Genomic DNA, 19,875 nt, shown 5'->3' with positions numbered 1-19,875 from the left:
GCTGTGTAATAGAAGAAACATGTTTACAAATCACTTGCTTGGGTTTGTAAGAAGCAATGTTGTTCCGTGAGAACAAACTGGGCATTGTGCTCCGTCCTAAGGTTGAAAGTAGTGCTAGGACATGCGGGGCTTTATCAGTGTCCGACGGTTTAGTGGTGGTGTAGGGATGACACGTTCTTCACCCAAATGTGACCAACATGCCATCAACGAATGTACACCGAAAATGTTAACTCCCACGTTGGTGTCAATACCTTTGGCACTGACACTGTGACAATGTAGGTTTAAACCATGGCACTCAGCACAGCAATGAGATGAACCATAAACAGGCTGGAATTGATACACATGAGCAGTTGAGCAACACTTGGCCCTGTAGACCTGTGAGGGATCCATGGTTACACCCTGTGATCCAGTGAGTGGTTGAGAGTTGCCTGCCATAATGGGTAATTGTGGTAATGGGCTTTGTCATTTTCACTGTGTGTCCATTGAAGATTAGGACAAGGGCAGATGACTCCCATGACACACATGCAGGAGGTGTTTCTTAATGACCAGTGACCAGAACCAGGATTGATGCTATAGTTAGACTGATACCAGTCGGTCCCAGACCTTATCCTTGGAGTGAGAGTGGACTTCTTTTTCCAACAACAAGTGGTTGTAATGAGGTCTCTCCATGGTGTGTGTAGCAGCTGGCGGGCCATTAGGCCGTATAGACAGCGATAGGCTGGTTAAAACTGGAGCTGTGTCCAGACAGATCAGTTACCATGTCCAGAGTCAGCTCTGGGGATGGACTTGGGTGGGAGAACAGACGTGGGGATCTGCCCTGTTGAACAGGAAGTAAAGACAGGTGAAAAGTCTGAAGAGCAATGACAACAACAGTGGAAGCGTTTTTTAATAATGATTTTATCATTGCGCTATGTGGATGCTTACTTAAAAGACTGAGGACTAATATTGTATGACTTGTTTGATATCACACTGGTTCATGACGTCCTTGGGAAAAAAAGTGACTTTAGGCTATTTGCATGTCAATTTATTTATATAGCTGTAATTACATACTAACGGGGCAAAGTCACGTTGATGACATTTCTCCTTAAGCACTAAACTGAAATCTCATGCTCGCCAACTGGTCTTGAACTACTGCATTAAACTAAAATGACCCCAAAGTTACCCAGGCCGAAAACTACCCAAGAGTATATTTGGAATTTGCATATTTCTTGAAGTGAAATGATCCTCAGGTCACATTGAAAACAATTTGACTACGATGCCCCCACATGACAACTCTGCCCACACAAGATGCCCTGTCTGAACCGTGTGAGGTTGGCAGGATTTGCCCCGTAGCTTCAGCTCCAACACATTTATTTCTCCTTCTTCAGGAACCAGGAACAACAAAAGCTGCTTAGTGGGCCCTGTGGTGAAGATTTGCATTTCACCACAGATGGAATTACCGCTAGCAAAGGAGCAGGAGGGTTGGGTGTGTGGGATTAGGGTGGTAACAGGCTTAAGAGAAAGGTTGAGGGATATTTCGGTGGCATCTAAATTGAACCACAGTTAGCAGACAAGTAGCAGTCTACTGTAAGGGTCGTACGTTCACACTAATTCAGTTGAGCGGACAGACCCTGGGGTTTCCCGTGGGGTCATGGAGGGGGTGTAGGCAGGCCTGCAGTTGCTGTAGCTGTTGGATAACCAGAGAGGTGCTTGTTGTTTCAAAGGCTGCTAGAATATGGGGGATGTTTACCATAAGCAGTCTTGTCTTTTAGGTGCTTCGGTCACACCGTACAGAATCAGAAGGATTTTATTCGCCATGAATGTTTGCACAAACAAGGAATTTACTTTGGCAGGGAGGTGCATACATTAAACATATAGGAATATTGAAACTTAAATATGTGGACTAACTATACAAAAGAAGCAAAGTCTAGCTAATACTAAGGGGAATAAAAAATAAAAAATAAAATATAAGTAGCCCTAATTTACAATCTAACCTAAAAATACAGATAGTGCAAACGAAACAATAGTGCAAATTGAAATGTGCAGTGTGACATTGTGTGAAACAGGATGTAAATCCAACAGGGGTACTATAATTGAGTAATTTAGTCACATCTAAATCTGAGGCAAATTAGATGACTAATGGATTTTTATTCATTTCGAGATTTGCATTCATCATGTAATTCACATAAAGTATAGGATAGGAAAGGAACATGGAAATGCCAACCACACACTGAAGCAAATGACTCACAAGCACTACAAAGGCGCTAACTATCCAGATAGTTGTACTATTATTGTTAATTACTTTGTAAATGGAAAGCTTTGAAGAAAGACAATACATTGAAATATTTCTTCTCAAAAAAATGTTTTTATTGCTTTGGCCCCGTCTTCCGTTATATCCTTGATCACGCTGGGAAGTTTTTCCAGTCCTTCAGCCGCTCTCTTTAAGGTTTACCGTGCTGTTCCTCTGCAGAAGCTCCACATGGAGCACATAATGCTATTACACAACCTCAGGCTGGGGGATGGGGCATGGGCTAACAAGTGAACCCGACACACTTACATTTGACATTTTACTCATTCATCAAGTGCTTCAATTCGAAACAATGTACAATATGAATAATGCAGCATATCTGAGTGTAGCAGATAATCGTGGACTGGAGGTGCACAGTTCTAACCGTATTTCAGGGGTTAGTGTCAAGGTACTGGAGTATTTGAATGAATCAACACTTAATGTACAAGCAACCTATAGAGGGACATTATGAACAATGTGATATCAAATGTGTTTGATCAGCTGTAGTCTCTGATCTCTATTGATCTATCAGAGCACATGCCTCGGTGGGTCCAAGTCTCTGCACCGACTAGGAGCTAGGAGGGTTTGTGAGAGAGATTGTGGCAGGATAAGACAGAAGGGCAAGTGACAGGCTCATCTGGCCAGCAGGAGGCGCATCAATGCAGTGCCAAGGTCGCTCCACGCCACCTCGGGGCACCAATACCTCACAGAGAGATGGAAGCCGTGTATCACTTCAAAATACCAAAATAGCATACAATAGAACGCAAATTGAGATGTATAATATCATGCAGTTGGTCACATCAGCCGAATCTCTCTACTTTCATGTACCTATTTCAAGATGCATCACATACTTTACAGGGATGTTTACTTTATAAAATGTGCTATTCACAATATACATGAATATATATCCAAATGAACAGATTGATACAGATCGACATTTCCTATACCAATAGTATATATAGTTCTTCAGGTATATTCTTGTACTTCTTTCTAAGAAGCATTGCAGTACATCTCTCGGTAGCACTGCAGAGTGAAGGTGATATTAGGTGGGGAGACTAAGACGAGGGGCTTATGTCTGATCCTGTGGTGACAATATAACTATAGGGGGATTGTTGACAGGTTAATAATTAGATGTCACATTTTCACTGTGTTCACATTTCCCCTTTAAATGCAAAGGGTTATAAATGGCTTATAAAAAAAGATAGCGTCTTTATACTCATTGTCCGTGGAGTAAGGGTGCAATAATTGGAACTGTCGGCTTTCTTCCTCTCTTTTGTCGACCAGGGGTGAGTATCTCGGCCAATCAGGATGTAGAGACAGACATGGAGACGTTCCAGATGGAGATTGACAAGGAGAGCAAGAAGTGCATGTTCCGGACCAACGGAGGCACTTATTGGACACTGGTGTCTCACGGCGGGATACAGTCCACAGCGACAGAAGTGTAAGAAGGGGTATTCAGCTCCTGGTAATGGAATTCAGGTGCTTGTGTTAAAATGAAGCTTCTGACCCCTGCTTGCCCTTCACTCATCCCCCTACAGGGAAGCCAACACCATGTTTGACATTGAATGGCTCGGTCGGAGAGTGGCTCTCAAGGCCAGCAACGGGAAGTATGTCTGCACCAAAAAGAACGGGCAGCTTTCAGCAGTCAGCGATTCTGTAGGTGAGAGCTTTGATCTCCATCCTTTGATCTCCATACTTAGTTGCCGTGGATCCTTTAATTTCTAAAATGATTGTGTTTTTTCTCACCCCGGACACTGAACTAAATATACTCAATTGATCATGAGCTGTTCAGTCACCTCAGAAATAGGACTGAGAATACTGAAATGATCATGAACTGTTCTGCATGATAGTCGGGGATCATTACGATAGATTTCCAGATCAGGGCTGGAGATGAGGCACTGAAGACATGTGTCTGTGTTGCAGGTGATGACGAGTTGTTCCTGATGAAGCTCATCAACCGCCCCATGTTGATCCTTCGAGGAGAGAACGGATTTGTGTGTCACCACAAGAACTCCAACACGCTAGACTCGAACCGTTCCGTCTACGACATCTTCTCATTGCTCTTCAGTGACGGAGCCTATCACATCAAAAGTCAGTGAGGGTTTGTCTATGACAAGGCCTGCTCCATGTTACAGTGTGCACGTGTGTCCTAACATTGATTAACTTACCCTCAGTAAAATACATTCATCTTCCCTCACTTCAACTAATGGCTGTGCCCTGTCCACAGGCGTGGGCGGAAAGTTCTGGTATGTCTCCAGCAGTGGGCTGGTGTGCTCCGACGGAGACAAGCCGGAGGACTTCTACTTGGAGTTCCTGGAACATGGGCGTGTGGGCATTAAGGGCAAGAATGGCAAGTACCTGCGTGGGGACCAGGGAGGCACGCTGAAGAGTGATGCTGCCGACTCAGACAGCTCCTCCCTCTGGGAATACTGAGCCCCCTGGGAGAGAGAGGGGTCGGAGGAGCACGGAGGAGGAGGAGGAGGAGGAGGAGGAGGAGGGAGGGAGGACCTGCACCCACTCATGTCAAGCCCATCACAGATACATAGACTGACCAGACCGGGGCAGACCTTCACCACTGTTTGTGTGTAAAGGGAGCTGCATGGTGACCTTCTTGTTTTCTATTGGGAGAAAGTGAAAAATGTTAGGATGTTTTGTTTATGTGTGTGTTTTCTTTCCTTTTTCCCCAAACATTTTATGTCTGTGTTATTTTCCAAGTGACATTGCCAACATCATGAAATATACAACGTCTTCAATTTGAGACACACATTGTACAACCAATACAAATGCATTACAAACTGTTCCTAATAATAAATGCCCTGTCCTCAGTTCAGTCAAGACACTCACGTGATTGGTTTCACCATTTATTCATATAGCTGAGAATAGGTTTAAAATTGGCAGAATGGATGTACATGGGGAAGCGCTCCCTGCCTTCACTGCAGCATGCATGACGTGAGGCAGGGAGCAACAAGTTCAATCCCCCGACGGGGAGTACAGACAGACAACATGGGGGAGAAGAGGAAGGTGGTGGGTGGCAGCAGCGCAGAACACTAAGGTTAGCGAGGACTGGTGTGCGTGTATGTGTGCGACTTTATTGCGCCGCCTATCGAGCTAAGCCTATGTGCTAAGAACACGGCGATGGGTGATATGACTCGCGCTGCCCGAGTGCCATGCCTGAACAAGCTTCGCTCATACGTTCATTATCATTCTGGGTAAGGCATCTCGACACTCAGCCAGAGGGCGGATCTCTAATGAGGAGTCGTGGAAAACACCTGCACCCACTGACAGTGCTGTCCTAAACTCCCACAAGACACATCTTGGCATTTGGCTCCATCAGCTGCTTATGATAACCTTTGTAGATAATGGTATATATTACATCAAACAGTGATGTCTGTCACCACATATATCTGGCCTAATGTGAAACAAGAACAGCTATAGGCTACTGGGACACCTATGAAAGGAGGTCAGTCCGGTTGGAGAAGGCAGGTGCTGAGAAGGAGAGCATTTTCACTGTTATTTCCAATTGCTTGCTTTGGAGGTGGCATATTGTTTAAGCAAACTGTGAGCTCTAAGCTTGAACATTCCTTCCCACAATACCCAATACAGTGCAAATGCCTGCATTCACTGCACAGTCATTACACTTACAAATGACCACATACATGAATGACAAGTCTGGTTAATAATAGTGATGTTAATATGAGGGAAAAGCAAAAGAACAAAGTATTGAGTGCATTTCATTACATTTAAATCTGCTATTGAGTCACCTCTGGCACAGACATCTGTGAGCAAAACTTTAAACGTTTTGGTCCAGTTTGCCAGACATGGATTAAGCCTAGTCTTAAAGTAAGATAAGAATTGAATGATGAGATCTCCTTTGAAAACGTTTTTAGTCTAGTCTAAGACTAGGCTTAATCCATGTCTGGGAAACTGGACCCCTGTGTCAGGATAGAAGTCCAGTCACATGTTTCAGTTTTCAGCATACAAACTCATCAGTTTGTGCTCTAAAGTTCTGTCTACAGGCCTTACACTGTAACCCTCTCCCTCCTTCCCCATATACTGTATTCTATGCAAGTCTTCTCCCTGAGCCCCCCCCCCCCCCCCCCCCCCTGTAGACCCCCAGCCTACCCTCTCAAATAAAGATAAATGTGCATCAGAGATCAATGGAATAGCGTTAGTGTTTAGAGTACTTTATGCTCTATTTTTGCTTTGGTTAGACATACCATCCTCCAGTTTTGCCATATTGCTTTTAACATCAAACCCACCTTCTCAGATCCAATGCCATGAGTGTGGAGGCAGAGGGTCGATTGGGAGCTTGCTGCATCCAGCCACGTTTGCCAATCCTTCCAGTAGCAGCAGAATGTGGAATTCCGAGTGAAGTGTCTGTGTGAAGTCTTAGAAATCTAATTTACGATGGATCCTTCTGGAAAATAATGTCACAACCAATTACATGCTGCCCACTACAGTCTATTTCAGTTTGAAAAATGATGTTTTAGAAGGTTATCATTCCAGGTCAATAGAGATCTTTTTTTCTTTTTATGTATTTTCCTGAAATTGTTTATAAATTATGTTGATAAAATAAAACCAAACTTGTTGATGACCATGTTGTTATTGTGAAGTAATTATTAGATTTTCTTATAGTGTCTTTTAGGGTATTTTCCTTTGCCGTCACTTGCCTGTGAGCAAATTATGCTTAATGTATAATATCTCAACACTTTGTCTACTATTATGGTAAACAACGTTAACCATACAGCTATCAATTCACATGATAAGCAAAATAAACACATTTAAAGATGAGTATCTATCAAATCAACATATTTCCATCATGATTATAAAGTAAACTAAATTGCGATAATCCATAGTCATCCTTTGGGTTGGCGCTTCCCTTCAAAAATGTCAAACTCCGATAGTTAACGTTCATGCATGGTTCTTAGATCCTTCAATTCCAGCAGTTGCCTCCAGCTTGGAAAAGCAACACGTAGGCCTACATTGATTCGGTTTTAGACTGCCGCTGATCCAGATGTTTTTCATTTGTTGATTTTTCTATTGTGAGATTGACATGATTGATCGACCATTTTTTTGTCCTGTCCCTACCACAGAAGATATATTTTCACATTCAGACCACTGAAATTATTGATATGCCTTCAGGATGTGAAGAGACCTTCACCAGTAGCCTATATGAAAAAGTAAAACAAAAATCACATCCTATCTTTAACGACGTGCTTAGATTCAATCTCTTGACAAGGTACAACAAACGTCAGAGTCCACGTGGTTCGACAGCCTACAAACCTATGTCTGTTTCAAGCCATAGACGTGTCTGAAATGTTTTAATGCTATTTGTGCCGTAGGGAAAGAGAATGGATCAGATAGGTAACACGTTTCGAGTATTTAATTTAGGGGTATTTACTTAAAAAGCCTACTTCTGACATAACCTGGGTGAGGGGTCTGAAAATACAAGTGCGCCAGCCCAGTTGTAGGCCGGCAGGCCTCAATCTATCTTCCGCAAAGAGCGCTAGAGGGCAGTAGCCTACACGTCAACATTAGTTTGAGATGAGCTGAGTTTTGCAGTTTTATTTTATTTCAAACGGGCTGCCATCTGTGACAACAGGGTACGCCGGGTAGACACGCTTTGTCATGTCAATTAACAGCTTTGAAGAACGACCTTGTACAGGCCACAAACTAGTGTGTTGGTGGTATAGGCCCCACATCCTCCCCCACACACCAATAGATACTTTATAATGATTTGCACAACAACTTAATGTGAACAATTAGTTCAGGATTTCTTTTTTTTAACATCAAGCGTTTAACATCAAGCTCCTTTCCCACAGAATAATGATTTAATCAATGCAATGACAAACGGGTATAACTGTTGCAACAACAACTGTCACTTTGTTAAATATACAGTATAATTCAACAATATACAGTATAATTCAACAACATATGCTACAGAATACATACCATTAATTTCCTGTTCAAGCATTGACTCACTTCCACCAGTGTTTAATAGATGGGAACGAACAGTAAGGTTGAGACAAACCTGCGCGCCAGTTCCTTGCCTGCCCTCCACACGCAGCAACGAAATTATTGCCCAGTCTATGGCTTTCAGTGCTTGTGCTACAAACGTGATTTACTTTAATAAGCTACTCAGTCTGTTTTCTTGCAGGAATTTAATTGTATGGATAACAACAAGCATGTGGCTGATGAGAGGCTGAAGAACGCCGATGGAACACTACCATGGAGAGCTTTGCGCATCGTTTGTGCCCTTTCTACTTATGGTTATGCTAATCTGACCATGGAATTCTACTAAACCGGTCACCGTAAAAAAAAACTATATATGTTTTATTCTTTACAAAATGAGGTACGGAGTGGTGATTCTTGTTGCTGGATTTACTGGTTTACTCAGTTTTGCCTTACTTGCCGTGGCAATTGGGAGCGAATATTGGTACATTATCGATGTTAAACCGAACCATCCAGACTTTGAGGATCTGAGTTCTCATTCGGGGCTTTGGAGAATATATGAAGGTAGGGATATTGGTGTATTCCACTCAGTCTGTGGCCAATATCAAATAATCTCATCCGACACCATCGACGTTGATTTCCATGGTTGTAAAAAAGTACAAAAACACAAGCTGTCAGCAACTATCAATATTAAACTGGTATGGGGTCATTGTAAACACTTAAACCACGTGTTGCATAAGTAACAATTAGGTTACTTTGTCCCCTCGTGGATCATTAAGCATATTTGACTTCCCATGATAAATGAGACTGATTATCTTTCTCCTGTAGATGAGAACGAAAGAACGTGCATCTGTTATGTTGTTCCTCAAGCAATTCAATTGCATGTACGCAATATGCTCGCTTTATACATTTTGCTACTTGAAACTACATGTTTGGAAAGTATAAAAAGTAAAAAATGAATATGTAAATGTGGTCAACAGAACTAATATTTGATCAAGCCGTGTCCTGAAATGTAATTGAAGTATCACTCACATTTACACGTCTTTCAATACCCCGTTTACCATCCCATGGAGGTTCTTCTGATTGCCATCTCTGAAGGTATCTGAATTTTGAAGTCATAGTTCTTATCATCCACATTACCTGTACTTAAATGTATTAGAGACACATACTCTTGTTGTTTCATATAATGGGTTTAATGCATCCTTATAGATTCAGTATTATCTAAAAATATGACTGTGGTGTTACTAACCAACCATCCCTTTGATGAATACCCTGCTGTAGACAGCACCCAAAAGACCAAGAGCTGGAAATGGCTGCAATAACTGCCAGCTAGTACTGTAAAGTGAAAGGCTGATATTTACAGTATTTAGCTTGAGGCAGTTTGCTGGACTGAAGAAATAATTCATGTACCGGTAATACTTTATAGTTCATATGGTCAGTGCATGCTAGCTTGACCTACCCTATTGATCAACGTGATGAGGAGTGATGGGGTAAGGTGTGTAATAATTAAGCTCCTACAGACTTTCAATTATGAATATGACATAATATTTATTGAGGCAGTGAATGATATTATTGTAATTGAAATGAAAGCCTTTTGTCCTCTCTGTCCATGTGACTCTTCTATGTTATTCTTCTTACTAAATCTACAGGAAAAAATGCCAGTTCCCACCTCATTCACTCCTTCACAATGGACACATCTACCTTGTCTGAGGTAGAGAGACATCTTATCAGTGAGTGTCATTGTTGCGCCATCACAGATTCAGGGCTAAAGGGCCTGGCAACCATAGCCTAAACAATGAATCTGCTATCTGCAGGGCAGCCATATCGTATGTTTACTCTTTTGTTTTCATCTCAATCACGGTGATTGAAATCCTGGTTCTGTGTATATACTTTCTTTAAAAAGCGATATTGTTGTCTTCCAAATGCCGATAATGAACAAAAACAAGTGCAATATTACAGTAATTACACAATGAAAGATCAGGCATCATAAGGCACATGAGCATAACATCACGACGCGTACAGTACATGTGCTACCAGCTGTTCCCCAAACATATCTGTTTTGAAACACTGTCTCTGAGCCGTTGAAAGAACAGATAATTGTCCTTGTGGCTTTACATAACACCATGTAAAGCCTGACAAATGACTGTTTCTGCTTAATGTTGTTGTTCTGTCGGTTGTCCCACTCCCTCCAGAGCTTCACAAGGCGATCGTCATCCTGCTGCCTATCAGCCTGGTGCTGCTGGTGTTCGGCTGGATCTCTGGTCTAGTCAGCTCTCTGGCCCATAGTCCTTGCCTGATCTCTGGCTCCGCTTCCTACTTCCTTCTCTGCAGTAAGTAGTACTGAATCCTGCAAAGCTTGTGGCCATGAAATAATGATTGTACTGTGAAGCTGTACAAAAGAAAACCATTGTGGTTATGAAAGGTTCAAATGTTGTCAATAGCTCGACAGTACTTTGCTAGTGTGCTTGCCTACGTGGGTGGGTACAACTGAGTTCTACCTCAGTACAAACCTGATATTGTACTGGTGTTGAATGTACCTCCTTACACTGTTATTTAGGCAGACAGAAAGGTTAGCAATCTTGGCTAACTAGGTTGACCCCTGAAAGTCAAAACTACAGCACTGTGGGACCATGTAAGCTCAGAAACCACCCCTTAAGTTTACATGATGGAGCTTCTATATTAGATGGCATATGATTAGATACAATTTAATTGCTGGTTATACTCAGAGCACTCTACAGAGATATCTGCCAATCCCTCATAGCAAGAATCCGCAGACAGCTGGATGCAAGCCCTGCATGCTCAATCAAGTGACAAAAGCCAGACATTTGAAGCATTTATTTCCTGCTCTCTTATGATCTTGTGAGATGATTTTTCACATTTCAGGTTTTCATTGCACCATGGTATTGGATCAGCAATTACCATTTTTCTAACCTGGATACTGGACCAGTCTCACAGCACATAATGCTACCAGTTGTTACTGTAACAAGTGTATTGAAATAGCTCAAATTAAGAGTTATTAAAACAAACAAGCTTACTCCTGAACAGAAATCTCAGATTCCATATCAAATGCAGTAGTCTTTTAGCTGCACATTTGAATGGTCCAGGTTTCCACTATACATTCCGCGGATAAAGGATTGTCCACTGAAGCGAAACGTACGTGTGACAAAGGTAATCGTTCTTTCTTTGACAAGTCAAGTGTTTTTTTGGAACGGTTGCCCTACACAGAGTTAATAGCCCAGACAGTTTTTGAACTGCATACAGTAGGTTTTTAATTCAAGAACAGAATGATGACGATTGTGACAAATAAATGAGTGCACCGCTCACGAATAACAGCTGACAGCTGTCAAATGCAGATGTTTCTTACAGGTAGGTAGTTCAACTTTCTTTCATAGTTACAGATAAAATATCATTCTAAACCCAATTTGTGTATCATATTGTATCATATTTGCATATTTGGATTATCCCTGCAGAATTATGAGTTAAGGAATGGTGAGGATTAGGTGCTAATCTTAGCATTACAATATCTAAACAATAGCAGAGATACAGTATGCTGGACCAGTGATTAAATGTTTCAATGATTATTGACCTGGATAGCGATGCCACTTATAAGCAATTGCTGCAAATCTTGACTCAAGACAATGGCAAAGTCCGTTTTTTTCGGATCTCTATATGTTTATATATATATATAAATATATGTGTGTACTGATATTTAAATCGATATATATATATATACATATATGTCTTAAAGCGTCTTTCCGGACAATTTTTTTATAATCTTGAAGGCAAAAATATACAGTATATTGGAGATTTGACATGCTTCTATCTAATACAAATTGTACAATTTCTGATTTTACATTATCCTGTACATACAGTATATGGTTATACTGGCAACGACTGTCAAACTTCCAGACAGCTGTGTGATTATATTGGCAACTACTTTTATACTTTCAGACAGCCTTATGGTTATACTATCAACTCAAGTCTCAGCATTGTATTGTCCTTACACTGCTTGAGAATCACTTATTCTACAGAAAAATAAGCATCCTGCTGTTCTTTTGTTTACAGTAATACATATAGATCTGAGCCTCTTTATCACTGCTGACCACTTGGAGGTACAGAACATCGTCACCTGGCTAGATGTATCAACATGGCCTCTCGTTCCCCTGAGAGACTATCTCTGTCTGCTGACACTATTTCATGTATGTGTCCTGAGAGTGTGTTCTCTTTATTAAAGAGTTTTCTTTGTTGCAAAAATTGGATTGGGCTTTGGGCTCACATATTTAGTGTACAATGTGTATACAGTGTATGCTAAACAAGATAATGTACGGTTAATTCGGTTTCTGTTTGGAACGTTGTGTAACAGGCACAGTATTTGATTAAGTATAGTGTTTTCTGTCATCTTTTGTTTTGTCAAGCACCTCTTGGGAAATGAGGTCTATTCCACAACAAACACCCTCAGCCAGACAGTTCTGTTTGTTTTATTGTATTGCATGTTTTCCGCTCACTACAATACAGGAAAAATCTATTGTTGGGGTTACAAATATTTTATGCTTAAAAAGTGCTTCATGAAGCGTATGAGGGCCTTAAAGCTAATAAAAATAGTTCAACGGTTTCAATTTGTGCAAGTCAGGGAGTCAAGTGGCTGAGCGGTAAGGGAATCGGGCTGTAATCAGAAGGTTCCGGTTCGATTCCTGGTTGTGCCAAATGACGTTGTGTCCTTGGACAAGGCACTTCACTCTAGTTGCCTCGGGGAATGTACTGTACTTACTGTAAGTCGCTCTGGATAAGACCGTCTACTAAATGTAAATGTCTAAATATTCAACAGCAAAACCCAACAACTAGATTTGTCGTCCTTATACCTTTACAATGCATTTCCAATAGGTTTGTACAGTACTGTTTATCAAGCAGTAGAAACCTTCAGAATTTAGACTCTTCATCTTCAATTTGGAACAGTGCTGCTTGATTTATTGTCCGGTCTCCATCTAGATTGGTAATTAGCTGTGAACAAGGCAAGAGTAAAATCAGATCATGTCTTGAATTTAGATTAATGTTTAAAACCGCTTCATTGTTTTTCCACTTTAGTCTGATAAGGTAGGCAGATGAATTTAGTGTACCACCATCATAGCTGTTGGTAAATTGATTTTACCTATGTGTATAAACATTTATGTGTAAACGAAGCAGACAAATAGACTATTCTAGAAATCAGTTGACTGTATACAGCGTGTGGTTAATTAAAGGCTTACTGTATCTCACATTTTTGAACATTGTATTGATGGACTGGCAGGCATACCAAGGGGTTATGTGGCTAATAACCCTAAACAAGAAACTGTAGCTTAAAAAGTATCTTATCTTCTGTAGAAGGCAAAGAAACACGTTCTCTTTTGTTGACACATGAAACAGCTTAGCAACCAAAAGCCACTATCTTTGATATAAATATTTTAGTTGATTTAAAGGTAATGTATAATGTGAGCGTATTATTTGAATTTGCAGTTCAAATGATGGTTTCGTGTTTGTCACGTAGGTCTGGCACAGTGGTGAAGGTTTAGTGAAATAAGTCGTCATGGAACTCAGGGTGTCTTTCAGACTAAATAGGTACATTTCAAAAAGTTGATTCCAGATATTTGTACATCAGAAGTTCTGATCTTCACATGATCTATTTTGTGCTGTAACTTTCAAACTTTGTCTGTTTGTCTGACTGATTTTCTTGCCTAGTCTATCTGACTTTGGTTTGTCTGTCTGTTTCTCCATATTCGGTCTGTTTAACTGCTTATCTGTCCATCAGTCTGACCTCTGTTTGTTTCTCTCCACAGGTCTGTTCACCCTGTCTGGGGTGAGTGTGTATATCAGCTACTGCCAGCAGGCTCTGGCAGAACTCCAGCAGGTGTTGGGTCCTGAAGAGCTGTCTTTAGTGGATGTGTCCTTTGGCTGGTCTCTTGCCATGGCTTGGCTCTCCTACAGCCTGGAGGTGACCACTGGCCTGCTGCTCATACTAGCTGCCAGGATAGCCCAGCTGCAGGGACATCGTGATTCTGGCATTGCCATCGCCATGGTATAGAGAGAGAGAGAGAGAGAGAGAGAGAGAGAGAGAGAGAGAGAGAGAGAGAGAGAGAGAGAGAGAGAGAGAGAGAGAGAGAGAGAAAGAGAGAGAGAGAGAGAGAGAGAGAGAGAGAGAGAGAGAGAGAGAGAGAGAGAGAAAAGGAGGGATAGAAAAGGAGGGAGAGAAAGAAAGAAAGACAATGACAGAGAAAGACACTCCCACAGCTGGAGACAGTGTTTAAACTTTGAAACAGATCATGTCTACCGGACCAGTCAACAACCAAAGCAAATCAGTCTAGGACAGTCAAAGGAGATAACAGACCAGATCATACCTTGCCAGACCAGACCAGCAGACCAGACCAGACCATATCAACCTCGATTCATCCCACTTCAATGCAGTAGTCTAAGTAAAACAAACTATGAATGCTAATCTCTCTTCAGCTGCTGTGACCCCCTAACCTAGCAGAATCATGTTCTTCAGGCTATGTCATAAATATGTAAAAAGGTGGGACAGAACAAACACTGGGATCTTTTATTTACATTTGCTATGGCTAGAGGAACCAAGTTAATTAAGCATTGATTACCAAACGGTAATTTATTTATGCTGTGGCTATTAGTAGTGAGCAATGATTAAAAAAAAGATTTATGGATGGCTAATGATGGCTAAATATGGCCATGACTTGACTGCCCTATAGCCTGGCTGTGTGCGTGTTGTTTTTCAGACTCTAATTTGTGGCTAGCTCACAGTATGTTAATTGTTGATTGCGTTGATGGCTTTCGCTGCACTTTAGAATGCATTGTAAGTGTCTTGTAGGTGCAAAGGCTTTTTATGTGAAGTAGCCACATGTTTTCAATGTAAAAAGTGAACAGTCAAATCACTGTTGAGTGTGATACGGTACTAGTGTTTGTAACTGCATTCGTGAAAAAGCATGTGATTATAATTGTGATTACATCGGATTGAAAAAAACATACCAGGCCTGAGACTGTTATGAGTATTGTATTGCGAAATACCGTGATTCATTATTGTACCGATATTCTTTGTTGTCACCTCTCTTACACCTGTCAGTGTTTCAGTAATATTAAAGCACCCAGAAGAGAGCTGAATAGATGCTGTGCTTGTGTCTGCCGCAAGGCCTGCTCCTCTGACCAGTATGTGACTGCAGCACAGCTGCAGCACAGCTGCCACCAAACACTGGGCTCATGTATAGGTGAAAACTGTACGCCTTTCTTCACTCATCACACTTCACTTCACTCTTCACATCAAACAGTGTTTACGGCACAGCATTTCCCCAGTAATCGTTTGTTGTGTCCATTGTGTTTGTTTGAGTGGTGAAACCACTCAGTGTGAGATCAGAGCAAGGCAAAAGTGGTAACTACAGTGCCTGGGTGCTTTCTCAATTCAAAGCCCAAATTGATAGTGCGCATGGATTGACTCAAAATGGCTCCAGGCTACCTGCGATGAGAGGTGCATTTAAGTTAGACTACCTCTACCATCTAAAGGTTAACATTTTGATAAAGCAAAGGTTTGATAAATATATCCTTGTTAATATAACCTTTACTGGTTTGCCTGTAAAATGACTGGAAAAAGCTTTGATTATGGGCATGTTAACTACAAGCATATTTGAAATACTTGCAGCATTAGCTATGTCTCCACTTACAGTAAATTCAGTTTTATAATAAAAATACAAAACAGATGACAGACTGTGTAGGGCACAAGATGAGTCACACAGGCTACATGTGGACAGATTGTCCATTTACATGTTTATATATGCCCTCCAGCTCTCTATGACCCCAGCCTGAGACAAAGTACAGAGCGTCTACACACCAGTTTCTATAATATGGATAATTATACCCACATAAACTACTGGCTCGTTTGCTATAGATAGACTTGCTACTAATCGCAAGTATACAGTATATACTGTACACATAAACTCCTTAAAAGGCAGAAAATTATGACATTTCCAGGGGGACAGTGCATTCTACTCATGGAGCTGTGCACCTTTTAACATTAATTTGTATTTGTGGCATCATAACCAGACAGTAAGGTGAGTTGTGTGGGTAAGCCATATACTCTGTCCAGTCAGCTCGCCGTTTGGCCTGCATCCCCCTGTCCATGTAAGCAGGTGTCAGACTGGATGATAGGTTGGCAATGGATGACCAGGGCATAGCAGTGGGCACTGGCAGTGCTGCAGCTATACTGAAGATTAGGGCTGCCAAAATCACATAAAACTTTTATAGAGAGTAATATTTCAGCCCTCTCTAACTGCATATTAAGACCTGGGCTTGTGGCAAGACATTCTTCTCCTTCGGCTGTGCCCTTGCAGGCATTTTGGCAGCCTGTTGTAATTTAGACTTACATCTTCCTCTCGAAGAGGGTTTCTTTTTAAAACGTTGGGCAGTGCAATAAAAATCCAAATTTGAAAGGTTCATTGGATATGAGAGTGACAGTTTGAAAATGTCTTTATCCAAGAATATGATCCAATTTGGTACAATATAATTCCAGACTTGTTTGAGAGCTTTCACCACCTGAAGAACAAATTAATCACTGCTGCCACAAATGATACAATAAAAACGGTGTTTCAGTTTTAATTAGGATTGTCATAGCAAGCAGAAATAACCTCTGTGTAAGGATGATGAACTCGGATAATTAAACTTCATCCAAACGGCTAAACGGTAAACCCAACCCCCAGGTGTGCCTGCAGGCGGCTCATCCTTCACAGATGCACCATCAACACACGCCTCCGTATAATCTGTCACCTTGTATACCTTAGAGTGCTCTCAGTGCCTGGTTCTTAGGTGTGGAATTTGGACTCCAGTCAATACAGTAGGCCTTCTTACTGTAACAAGCCACATCCCAAAATGATTGCATACTGCTAAAGAATGTTTTAGCAATGTTTTGTCATGATTCTATGTACAATTCTACTTCTTAATTTGATCAGTTTCACTCATGGGATTTTTGTTTGCCATCCAGAAAAGATTTTTGTGAAAGTTTTTCACAATTGTTAAAACACATTTCTCACCCATTTTCTCAAAACCGTAAACACAAAAGTAAATCTTCAAACTGAATTTCCAAAACCTCTGACTCTTCTGGCAAAATCAAACAATGTATAAACACAGCAAATCAATATATAAAAACTATGGAGCAATCATTAGACACAACAAAAAAAATGGAGAACACAACATTAACGTTACATGTAAAGACTAAAATACACAGTAAATGCAAAGAAAATATTACAGTCACAACTTAGTTCTGTAACAGCAACAGTACTGTCGACAAAGAACAAAGAAAAAACGGGGTTATGTAAAACCCTCTGGTGTGCTGGATCCAGCCTTGAAAACACTCCACACCTAAAAGCCAATTCCATTGCCTATAGGAGATTTACCCTGGTATATGGGTTTCGGTCATAGACCTTCCACCGCCACACAGAGAAAAACTCTACAATTACGTTGAGAAAAGGGCTGTATGGTGGAAAGCAAACATTCATAGTAAAATTTGCGATTGATTTTGAACAATTCTCATATACGGACCCCACGGTGAAAGCTGACATTGTCCCAAACCACCATTAGAAACAAGTGTGAACAATTTTCATTCAGTGAGTCATTGTATTTTACAGATGACAACTGCGTTGTAGTTTTTACTGCTTTCCGTCTGTGTTTATCATTTTGCAGCACAAGAACATCACAATACAAAATGTGAGGGGGATGAGAATGTGTTTACAGTTTTGCCAAAAGTGTGTTATTTGACAAATAGGTCTAGGCCACTCAACATTTGATTCAAAGAATGGGGTTTAATGATTGTGAAAAACTGTACATTTATTCTCACCAGTGTTTTTGAATCAATTTTCAACACACTGCACAATGTCTGACACAAATATGCCCTTACTCCAATGCAGACCATGCATTGCTTTTCTTTTGGTCTCCTGGGTCTTTCTGTGTGGAATGTCCTTGTTTTCCCCCCTGCTCACGTAGGTATCCTCAGCAGAACACCCACTATAAAAACATGCAGAACGGATCGCCATCCTGCCCTGTTCCTGGCCAGAACATAATGAGTACTTAACCTTGGCCCTCGGGCCCCAATGATGTGGCTGCTCACTGCTCCTGGCTGCCCTGGGAGGATGGACCACAGGATGGGATTAGTAACACAAACGTCTCTGGTGGATGCTTCAGCATGCATGTATGCCTTCCGTTATTCCCTGCACGTGTGTGTGAGAGTGTGTGTGCCACGACTTGCAAGATTAATGAGGTTTTCTCCTTCTTATTCACAACACTCATCTAATTCAATGCAATCCAGTCAGATGAATCATGAACTTAGTGAGGAGAAAGTGTGTTTCTAACGTCAATGCAAAGTACATAAAGGTTGTTACGAACCAGCAAAAGCCCTGCAAATGCTAAGATATATCATGTCAAATAAATGGCTTCAGTGAGTTCTCACCTGTCTGATCTTCTGATAGCAGAGGTGTATCTCTGTATACCTGTGTATTCCCTGTTCTCTTGTGCTCCACTCCTGCCCACACCCAGCCTCCTAATGTATGCAAATATATTTTATTTTCAGTGTGCCAGGACACTTTAGCAGACCATGTGGGTTCATTCTAATTCAGGGGCTCCAAGGTTTGTGAAAGTCATGTCTCAAGATTTGCAAATCTCATGCTGTGAGGGGCTCATTTCACGGCAGGATTAGAAGATGTTCTTTGTATCCTACCACTTGAAGAGTTCATTACTGAGGACAGTGGTGGACTGAGTCCCAGGCATGTGATCGTTGTTATTTAAATCCATTGAAATCTCTTGAATTCTCTATAGTAAGAAAAAGCAATGGACACGTGTACCATGCATACACTTTAACGCTCATATCCTGTCGTCTCATTTGAACACCATCCTTGGTCCCACCATCCATCTCCATCCTGGGTTTGTTTCAAATGGTATAAAGGATGCATTTGTAGACAGAATCTCAATTTTTGTGAGGTCAGTGCTTATCTCTGTAGAGCAGCAATGTGTGTGCAGTTTTCTTTAGCTCATTGTTTAAACCTAATTACTTCATTAAACCAATACACCTCACCTCATTGGATTGGCATTGCTTAATGTGGCTGAAAATGATTGCAAGTGGAAGCCACAGAGATTGAATCCCATTGTTGTGGTGGGCCAATGGCGTTAATCCCCTTGCTCTCAATGGACTCTACTCACCAGATGTGTCATGCTTCGGGGGAAGGTGAGATGATCTAATAATAAAAACAACAATAACAACAATAACGGTTCAAGACCGCACCTGAGCTTATCCTGTTTGAGATGCAGTTACACTGTCACGAATGCCGATGACACTGTCTGTGGGGTCAGTGGTATTATGGGGATGTGGCATGTAATGAGTTGTGGGTTAAATCAAAGGTAATCATTGCAAAACCACAACGTCGTCTGCCTCTCAAGTGGATCTTAGGCTGGGAGTGCTGAAGTGCCTCAATATCATGCCTTCAACTTCATCCTCCTCCACATTACCTGCTTTCTGGAATCCTTCCCCCGCCCCCTGTTCTCCATCTTAGTGAGTCCACAGTAATGGATTGTATTGGAAATATAGTTTAGGAATAGGAAATTATTTCATGGTTTTATGTCAAGCACATTCCCAAGATGCAGGG

General features: G+C 41.3%; 2 protein-coding genes across 2 annotated transcripts; both read left to right on the top strand.

Moving 5' to 3' along the window:
• The first annotated feature begins 3,559 nt into the window (after nucleotides 1–3,559).
• Nucleotides 3,560–4,709, top strand: fscn2a (fascin actin-bundling protein 2a, retinal). Its single transcript, XM_047038994.1, has 4 exons — nucleotides 3,560–3,707; nucleotides 3,805–3,926; nucleotides 4,190–4,357; nucleotides 4,494–4,709. The coding sequence occupies exons 1-4, from the start codon at nucleotides 3,589–3,591 to the stop codon at nucleotides 4,697–4,699; spliced, it is 615 nt and encodes a 204-aa protein (XP_046894950.1). The 5' UTR covers nucleotides 3,560–3,588; the 3' UTR covers nucleotides 4,700–4,709.
• Nucleotides 4,710–8,613: 3,904 nt separating this feature from the next.
• LOC124479882 (transmembrane protein 235) lies at nucleotides 8,614–14,273 on the top strand. Its single transcript, XM_047038819.1, has 4 exons — nucleotides 8,614–8,782; nucleotides 9,868–9,948; nucleotides 10,411–10,548; nucleotides 14,029–14,273. The coding sequence occupies exons 1-4, from the start codon at nucleotides 8,614–8,616 to the stop codon at nucleotides 14,271–14,273; spliced, it is 633 nt and encodes a 210-aa protein (XP_046894775.1).
• The last annotated feature ends 5,602 nt before the right edge of the window (nucleotides 14,274–19,875 follow it).

The sequence above is a fragment of the Hypomesus transpacificus genome, chromosome 17 (assembly GCF_021917145.1).
Source record: "Hypomesus transpacificus isolate Combined female chromosome 17, fHypTra1, whole genome shotgun sequence".
Classification (NCBI taxonomy): Eukaryota; Metazoa; Chordata; class Actinopteri; order Osmeriformes; family Osmeridae; genus Hypomesus; species Hypomesus transpacificus.
Note: the sequence above shows the minus strand (reverse complement) of the source record. Positions and strands in the feature narration are given on the sequence as shown.